The sequence below is a fragment of the Chrysochloris asiatica genome, unplaced genomic scaffold, assembly GCF_000296735.1.
Source record: "Chrysochloris asiatica unplaced genomic scaffold, ChrAsi1.0 scaffold00101, whole genome shotgun sequence".
Taxonomy (NCBI): Eukaryota; Metazoa; Chordata; class Mammalia; order Afrosoricida; family Chrysochloridae; genus Chrysochloris; species Chrysochloris asiatica.
This window is the reverse complement of record NW_006408619.1, coordinates 7,930,671-7,940,109: the sequence shown is the minus strand read 5'-3', so window position 1 is coordinate 7,940,109 and position 9,439 is coordinate 7,930,671. Positions and strand designations below refer to the sequence as shown.

The following is a 9,439-nucleotide window of genomic DNA, read 5'->3' as shown; positions in this document are numbered from 1 at the left end:
CTACCAGAGCTCCTTCTGGATACCAGTAGACTACTCTAACCTTTAACTACACCTGTTCCTGAATCTTGAGGATGGTCTATTGGGCAAACAGGCTCTTCCACTAACCTTAGCCAAGACTGACAGCTCTAGATAGGTCTTTGGATCAGCAAGTACTTTAAGTCTCCATCTTCCCTTCATTGTCTCACATGCTCCCCTAACCCCTAGTCACCATCCAGTACCACAGTTTGCCTGCTTAGACTTAGGACGGTGGATTCTATTTCTGCCCACACATGAAACCTGTGCAATACAGCTTCTGGACTCAGATTAACACTATAGGAATGGGTGTGTTGGGTGAGTCCAAAATGCCTGGGATCTAGCCTGCATCCCAGTAACATAGCCACTGATGCAAGGGTGTGGGACTTGGAAAAGGAGATGAGGCTGGCTTTGAAAGTCATCGCATGCTGAGGGCCAGCTGGTGTCTATAGGTTCTAGAAGGTGATGGTTCCTTGGGTCAGCATTGTGTGTGTGTATGTGTTCTGAGTGCTTACTACCTTCTTCCATTTCTGGGTGGCAGAGAAGTTTGGCTGCCAAGGATGTCTTGTAAACAAGTAGAAATCTGTGGTGCTCATATAGCTGGAACATGTGATGTTCTACTTTTGAAGGTCCCAGAAAAGTGGGACTACCATGCTTTGGGACCTGCTGCTACTCTGACTATCTGATAGACCACAGTAGAATCTTGGCAATATTCCCATCTTCTCCAAATCCTTGATTCCCAAAGGCAACTGTTCAGCTGTAAAGGGTTTCTAAAGCTTGTTGTTGTTAGGTGCCATCGAGTCGGTACTGACCCATAGCAACCTTATGTACAGCAGAACGAAACACTGCCCTATCCTAGGCTAACCTCACTACTGTTGCCACGCTTGAGTCCATCGATGCTGCCACTTGGCCAATCCATCTCGTTGGGGGTCTTCCTTTTTTTCTCTGACCCTCCCTCTTACCAAACCTGATGTCCTTCTCCAGAGACTGGTCCCCTCCTGACAATATGTCCGAAGTATGAGAGACAAAGTTTGGCGATCTTGGCCTTCAAGGAGCACTCTGGCTACACTTCTTCCAAAACGGACGTATTGGTTCTTTTGGCAGCCCATGGTACCTTCACTATTCTCCTCCAGCACCATAACTCAAAGGCATCAATTCTTCTACAGTCTTCCTTATTCACTGTCCAGCTTTTGCATGCATATGAGGTTACTGAAAAATACTATGGCTTGGGTCAGGCGCACCTTAGTCCTCGAGCTAACACATCAGAGTAGCAGGGGGTACAATGGTGAGTTTCTACATTTCTAAAGTTCCAGCTTACAGCACAGGAGATGGGACAGGAGACTAATCCCCTGAAAGGAAGGATGTTAAGCTGTGAAACAATCTCCATAGGATCCTAGGATAGTCACAGACTGGGAAATTGGGATGATGTGATAGATAGTTTTCTATGTCAACCAGGGCACGGCCACCAGGAAAGATGTTGCTCCCGTTGACCAAGAGGAAGGTGTTTAGAGCTTTTCCTGCCTCTTCAGGTTCTCCAAATCTGACCTACTTGGGAGGTTAAGAACTGTGGAATCACCAGTATATTTCCATGGACAGTGTCAGCAGGTCATCCTCCCCTTCCTCTTGCATTTGTAGTGAAACTCACAGGCCTGTTATTGACAAGATTCTTGTATCTGAAGCACTCAGTCTATTTCACCCTAACTGAATCATCTCTCTTCTTCCCCAACAGCCCCTCCAGCCCAAGCACAAGTAAAGTCAGATAATATTCCTGCTGGAAGGGAATTTGAGAATGATGTGAGTACTTCTCAAACTGTAATGTGACTATGAATCATCTGGGAACCTCATCAAAATGCATATTCTGGTTTAGGTAGATTTACTCCTGGTGGAGTCCTGGTGAGGCGCTATAGGATAAGCACTGGACTTCAACCCACAAGGCCAGCAGTTCAAACCCACCAGCTGGCCTGTGGGAAGAAGATGGGCCTTCTGCTCCTGTAAAGATTTGCAGTCTCGGAGACTGGAAGCCCTCCATATGAGTTGGCAGTGGGTTGGTTTGTTTGTTTCTGGTTTTAGGTAGGTCTTGGGTGGGGCCTTGAATGCTACATTTCTAACAAGCTCTTACATGATAAGGATGCTGCCGAGGGTCCCACTTTGGGTGGTTAGGTTGTGGTCCAACCAAGTCATTTCACATGTGGGGAAACTGAAGCTCAGAAGGGTTAATAGAAACAGAACTGTTCTCCTCACTCCCAGCCTATCATCTTCTTTAAAAAGGCTTCCTTCCAGTTTTAAAGCTCAGGGCCAGAGACGTAGCATAAATATCACAGCCCGTCTTAATCCCATTTTACTCTCAGGATGGAAGAACTCTTGTTCCATATCTCTTGCTTCTCAACCTTCATATTCACCATCTTCAAAGATTAAAAAAAAATTTTTTTAAATAGTGTTTTCTTTTTTAACCTGTTCTGATTTACAGAACACCCTCCCCCCCCGATGGAAATGTTAAAAATCATTTATCTCAAAAAAAGTGTTGAGAGCCTTTTATAACACTTTTTGGGTTAGAAAACCAATACTAAGCTAAATCCACTTGGCCTCTCTGTTTAATTGAGATAAGTTCCCTGTGTCTCTCTGATGTCACTTGCCACCTCCCAACAGAAGCCCAACCAAAGCTTCTGACTACACCTCAGTTTCCCAGATCTCAAATAGATGTTCCAAAATCAGTCTATCATGCTGTGGCACTTAAAAGGGGCAGGGAGGTTCCCAAAGGACTAAGGCTGCCAGGGATTGGCCCGGGGCCAGTAGGAACTGGTTTCAGAGTCTAAGGAGGTCTCCATTCTCTGTCCCCTCCTGCTGGTGGGAAGGCAAAATGCCAGTCTGGGGACAAGGCCATAATGGCGGCAGGGGGTAAAAGTCTCACTGAGGCCAAGGCAAGGCGGAATGTGAGGAGAAGTCGGGAAAACTGCCTTTTATAGGCATATTCTTTCCTTTATTTTTATTTTTTTCCCTTTGAAGTTTACTCCTAGCGACCGTGCCACTTTGAGGAGGCCAGCCTGTAGGTGGCTGCGCCTGGGGCAGGCCAATGGCACCCGCATATCCCTTCCCCCATCTTGCCTGCATGTTGCATGACCTGCATTGGAATCCTTAGGGGGGCGGGGGCGAATCCTTTCAGATACTGGACGCAGTTGAATTCAATGTATTTTGCTTCCTCGCCTGCCCTTATCCAAGCTAGGGGAGTAGAGTTCTGCTTTCTTCTGCATGTGAATGCTGTAGTGTGTCAGCCTGTTCTGACTCCCCTAACCCTTTCTTCTCCTTCCCGACAGCTAAGGCTCCGGTTTTCTCAGCCAACAGATCACATTTAGCATCTTTACGTTTTATTTTAAAAATACAACAAAACAAAAAACAAAACAAAAAACTACCAAGGCAAAAAGCGGGGACCCCGCTAACCTTTTCCCTACAGGATCTGAGCTCGTGTTTAAAGGCTGCACCTGCTTTGCGCCCCTACCAGGAAGGGGTGCTTGTGTGGGAGGGAAGAAGGGAGGACATGCGCCCCGAATCTGGAGAAAGCAGCCTGCCCGCCCCCTCAGCCAGCAGCCAGCGTAGCGCGCCGGAGAGAGCCGAGTCCGAGAAGCCGGCCTCTGACGGTTCTGGCGTGGCGCTTGCCAAAAATGCCCCTTGAATCTCAATTTCCCCAGCTGTGTTTCTTGCACTCACGGCTCACCCGGGGCCACCTCGGCTCCACAGCGCAGCCCTTTTGCGCTGGTGCCTTCGTTTCCCGTTCCCTGCCAGCCCCAGGCCGAACGCAAGACCCACCGCTAGGGAGGTGCAGGGGGCACGGGGGCACCAACAGTGTGCTGCCTGGCAGTCTCCTCCCAGCGGAGTCCAGCTCTCCGTACTCTCGATTACAGAAATTAGGGACATTCTGACGGAGGATCACGCCTCCACAGCCCCTTTTCCCGGCTCTCTAGGGTTTCTGAGCGCTCAGAACCCCTGGTCGCCGAACGCGAGCCTGCGCCCCCCACCCAAGCTCGGGAGCGCTCCCCCGCCACCTCGGCAGCGTTCATAGCACTTCCTCTTGGGGTCCGGATTGCAGCAAAACCGGGCAGCGCGAGGGCCAAAAAGTGGGAAGGAGAGCGTTTTTCTGCGTCGCGCAGCAAGCTCGAGAACTCCCCTCCCCAGCCCCGACCCTCTCAATCCCAACTGCAACTTTTTCCCTTCCATCTCGGTTTCCCCTTGGCTGCGGCGAGCGGGCGCGGGGCCGCGAAGCGTGGAGCAGGCGGGTGGACGGCCGCGCGGCTGCGGGTGACGGTACCGGCAAGAGCCGCGAGCCGGCGAGCGAGCGGGCGGGGGGGGGGGCGGGCGGGGAGGGAAGAGGGAGAGGACGGGCGGGGAGAGCGAGGGGTGTGGGGAGGAGGAGGGGGAGGGAGGGGGAGATTCCGCTCTCCTGCCGCTCCCAGCCGGGGCGGGGGACTAGGGGAGGAGGCATCCTAGAGGGAGGGGAGGAGTACGGGAGGAGGGAGCCGAGGAAGACGCTCCGATAACCCGTGCGTTTCGTAAGGCTTGGAGCACTTGTACATATCTGCAGGCGCGCGGCGAGCTATTCGCAACGGCTGCTGCAGCTCCAACTGCATCTTCGTCGCCCTTCTTCTCCCGAGCTCCGGGTGTGTGTATGTGCGTGTGTGTGTGTGTGTTTTGCAGGTGTGTCCTTTTTAATTCTGCCCAGTAGGTGGGACTTGGTGACTTTAGCACCATTTTTTTTTTTTTTTTTTTGCCTCCCCCCTCCCCATCGTCTGTTGCAACCCTGCAAAGTCTCGGAGTCGGAGAGCGCCGCTCGTTCCCGAGCCGTTGAACCCGGCGAGCTTGCGAGAACCGAGCCGGCCACCATGCCCGGCAGACCGCGCCACTAGGCGCTCCCGGCGGCTCCCACCCGGTGGCAGCGGCGGCCGCGATGGTTTCAGACGCTGAAGGATTTTGCATCTGATCGCTTGGCGTTTCAAAGGCAGAGGCCCCCTCCCCCTTTCCCCCCTCCCTCGCCGTCTTTGTTTCCTCCCCCCTGCCCACCCCACCCCCCTTTCCTCTCCTCCTCCTCTTTTTTAGAAGCAGCGTTCGGAGATGGATGTCTCTCTTTGCCCAGCCAAGTGTAGTTTCTGGCGGATTTTCTTGCTGGGAAGCGTCTGGCTGGACTATGTGGGCTCGGTGCTGGCTTGCCCTGCAAATTGCGTCTGCAGCAAGACGGAGATCAATTGCAGGCGGCCGGACGATGGGAACCTCTTCCCCCTCCTGGAAGGGCAGGATTCAGGGAACAGCAATGGGAACACCAGCATCAACATCACGGACATCTCCAGGAATATCACTTCCATGTAAGTCAAGCGGCCGCTCCCCAGCCCGCTTCCCCCTCCCCCCGCGCTCCGCGGCTCCCTTTCGCCCGCCCGCGGCCCCGAAGTCGGCCCTCTGCCCGCCCCGGCTCGCCGCTGCTCTTCGCCCGCCGGGCGCGCGGCAGGCTCGCTCTGGCTCGGGAGATGCTCACGGGCTGCGTCTTCCAGGTGACTTCGGCCCTGACGAGGCGTGATCCGGCGATGCGTGTGTGTTTGTGTGTCTCTCCCTGGAGAGGACCCCAGCCAGCCGAGGGCACGCGGGGCCCAGCTCCCGCCCCCGCACCCACCAGCTGCTGGCTCGTTTCGTGGGTGCGAATCGGGTTCTTTGCCCCCCACGAAATAGCAACAGTTTGGCCACGCTCAAGTGGAAGAAAGTAGATGAGATTCTATTCTTTGGCAGTGGCGGCGGCGGCGGCGGCGGCAGCGCTTAACCTGGAGGTGACAGATAGGGACTGCTCGCTACCCATCTGTGATGTTTAACTATTTCCTTTTGGAAACAGCCGAACATACTGATAAGTAAACAAGTTGGCAGTTGGCTGTTCTTGAGGACACTTTGGGTGTGTGGAGGCCTTTACAGACGCCTACCTGGGTCCCCTTCCTTCTTGCACGCTGTCTCCAACCATTTTGGACATTTCCGAGACACCCCAATTCCCACCCTCCTCTGCATCTGTGCGCCTTCAAAGCCCTCCCATGTTTAGGTTTTGATAACTGCTCCGGGTAATTCGGAGTCAAGATGCTGGAGGAGAGGAGAAGGCGTGTGTTGGGGGACGGTGGGCGGGGAGGCAAGAGGGGCAAGATTCTTCTATATGGTCGTGCATCTCCATTTATTTGGAAAATCTAACGCTGGTTGGCATTTGCCTGGGTCTGCCCGGTCTGAGTGAGACCTGGGCTGGCCTGCCCTTTGCTTGTTTTGTGTCTTCGGCGGGCATGGGGCTTCTACCTGGAAGGGGAGGAAGCAACATCTCATAGACCAGAGAGCCTGCCCAGTGTTTCTCTCATCCACCTGCGCTTTGGGAAGCTCAACTGACCAGGGGAACCTCCTCCTGACCAGTTACCTGGGAGAAGGGCGTGTCATTAGGGTTATTAGGGTACAGAGCTAGTCCGTCTTCAGAACGACCTCCACCTCTTCAGGTTCCCCGGGAGTGGGTGGGATGTTGAGAAGGGTTGTACCGAGTCCTAGCTGAGGTCTGTGGGAGGCATTTGAGGATAGCTCTTGACCAGGGTGGGCAGACTGAAGATGGACCTAATCTACTGTTGATTCTGCTTTCCCAGGCAGCAGCCTTCCCTTAGCCTCAGTCCGGAACAGTGGGGCAGCAAAGCCGGAAGGAATCTAATGCTGCTGTTTCTGTAAAGCCCACTGGCCCTCTAGGCTTAACGGAGACTCTGCTCACATTTTAGCAGCTAACAGTTTGAGGGAAATGTACCACCCAGGAAATGTTCCTGACTCCTAGCTGGGGAGACAAGCTTGACCCATATCTCAGCTCTGCCACTCAGCCCTTCACCCCTTAGACACCCTTCAGCCCTGCTGGAGATGACAAGATAAACAACCCTGGGCAGGGGAGATGTGGAGGGAGGAGGGCAGCAGAAACAGAATGGACCTCTTCTGCCGCTAGATTCAAAGGAGGCCCCAGCATTCCAGCATCCACAGGATGCCCAGAAGAGGGTCCAGAGTGAGATTTTCTGGAAAGTCAGACTTAGAAGTGCTCATTGAGGGGCGTGTGTATGTGTGTGTGTGTGGGCTCAGGGGCTCAGGGGCTCAGGGGTTTCCAGGGTTAGAGAAGGGGTACCCAAGGTGTACAGTGTGGGTCTCTGGGATCAGTAAGCAGCGTCCAGTTTATTATGGACTGGAGGGGTAGGGGGTGTGCAGGTCTGTAGAATGCTTCAGACAGCGGCTGTTACAATCACGTAGCCTCTCTGACCACACAGAGGTGTCATTTGTGTGAAAATAATCTTGTGAATGCAGTTTGATAGGGAAGAGTTGCGGTGGTCTAACCAGGCAGAGCGCCTAAGACTGGGAACCTGCAAAGACATAAGTTCACTGGGCCACCGGCCTCTTGCCTCTTTGTCACTGGAGGGCCCAGGAGGGCACCTGGGGGAGCAGGATGAGGAGCAGATTGGGGTCCTCTCTGAGTGTGCTCCTTTCATTGCCTTAGGATTTTCTGTGGTCAGAAGTCAGCTCTGTTTCTTAAATTTACTCAGACCTCAGATGGACGGAACCGGATCCCCTTTGGAATCCTGAAGAGTGGCAGGTGGGAGAGGGTCAGAGGTCATGGGTCAGATGACCCTTCCTTGCTCTGTCTTCTCCCCAGTGACCTATTATATTTATGGTATTGACAAAACTGGGAGGGGGAAAGGTCCAGTCATCTACACTAGAAGCCAGAAGAGCCATGGATAGGGCTGGGTTGAAACAGCTGTCACACCAGAGGGAATGAAGGCTCAGGGTGGGAAAGTAAATTTCCCTGGCACCCACAGCCCCAGTGTGGAGTCAGGGGTTAGAACTCTGTCTGCCACCATCCTAAGCCCAGGACTCACCACTCTATGGGGGCTGGGAGCAGCTGAAAGAGATGTTGTGGGGCAGAGGGGAGCACCCCAGGCAGGGAGCCGCCTGACATTAACATGACCTGACATTAACAAGACATTCCTAGGAGCCACTACTCTGCCAGAGACCAGTCCTCTTCAGATTTCTGATGTTAGCAGAGGTCTCCAGTCTCCCATCAGGAGCTGGTGTACTCTTAGGGGTGCGACTTAGGCAGACTGGGGTACAAGGAGGAGTCTCACAGAAACTGGCTTTCCATAGGTCTCAGATAAGAGGACCTGAGAGTGGGTCTTACAGTTACCATCAGCTCACTTCCTGTTCTCAGATTTGTTTATCTGTTTGGACTGTGGGGAACTGAGACCTCTTCCTCAGGTGCTGAACAGTTGCACTTGAGTCCTAAGAGGGGTGAGTGAGAAAGGATGTGTTCTGCGTAGTCCTGGGGGTGATGGGGGTAGTGGTCTCCAGGAACCTACTGAGAAGTGCCACCCCAGTATTGTCTGGAGGAAACCAGGGCTCACTTCTGCTCTTCAAAGAGCCAGGCTACCCTGAAGACCCTGCCTCTTGGTCTCTTTCCGGTCAGTAGCCTCTTGGTGCACCAGTAACCTCACCTCACCTAGATGGGTTCCTACGCAGCCGTACCCTGCCTGGCTCTGAAGTCACAAAGGCAGGCGATGGTGGCTGGGAGGGTGGGCTGGCTGGGCCGGCCCTCTAGGCCAAGCCTTCCTGGGGTTGATAGAAAGGTGGAGACAGAAAGGATGGCCTTGCTGGGCTACCTGGCTAGGGTGTTTTTGGTGCTGGTTCACAGGGCTTTACAAAGACTGGCCACCACCCTGTGGTCCCCTGGTTGTTGGCAGCTTTCAGATTCCTGTGGTTCCCTTGGCCTCCTTGACTGGTCAAAGGGTCATTTGAGTCTCAGTCTAAGGATCTTTGGGAGAGCCAGCTATGGCCGGTACAGTGAAGGCTAGGACTGGGAATGGTGTGGACCAGGCTCCCAGGGATGTCACCAGTTCTGTCAGGTGGGCCAAGAGAGCACTCAGAACCCTGGATTGGGCCTACGCTTGGGAGAGAGGTAGTCAGAGATCTGACTTTTGGGGTGAGATTGGGGAGGAGTCACAGGCTTGGGGGAGAGCTATTTCCAGGATAAAGGCCAAACTCCAGACCCATCTAGCTTTTCCTTTGAATAGAGCCTTCTTCTGGAGAAAGCCTGCAGGGTTTCAGGGATCCACCCATGGGGCCTACAGCCGGCCATCATCCTGACAACTTTGGACAAAACCAGCCCAGCCTGGCCATGACTTGGAGAGTGCGCTGTACTGGCTGCAAGGGCGGGTGGAGGGTGGGGAGGGAAGGGCCTGATGCTGGCTCTCCGGGAGGCTTTGGGTCCTTGGGCTGCCTGTATCTTTCTGCTGCCTCATTCTTCTGGCTGGCTCTGGGAAGGGGCAGGGCTCTTGCCTCAGCTGGCTCTCCTACCTTGTCACGGCCTTTGCCAAAGCCCTGGCCTCCCTTGCTGCTGCCTGGGGTCCCCATCGAA

At 53.9% G+C, this 9,439-nt stretch overlaps 1 protein-coding gene across 4 annotated transcripts in view; it reads left to right on the top strand.

Moving 5' to 3' along the window:
* The first annotated feature begins 5,112 nt into the window (after positions 1-5,112).
* Positions 5,113-9,439, top strand: part of NTRK3 (neurotrophic tyrosine kinase, receptor, type 3) — a 613,206-nt gene continuing 608,879 nt past the window's right edge. For all 4 annotated transcript variants that reach the window (XM_006867120.1, XM_006867119.1, XM_006867118.1 and 1 more), the window contains exon 1: positions 5,113-5,360. In XM_006867120.1, the coding sequence (XP_006867182.1) occupies positions 5,113-5,360 (248 nt within the window). The remainder of the gene's footprint in view (positions 5,361-9,439) is intronic.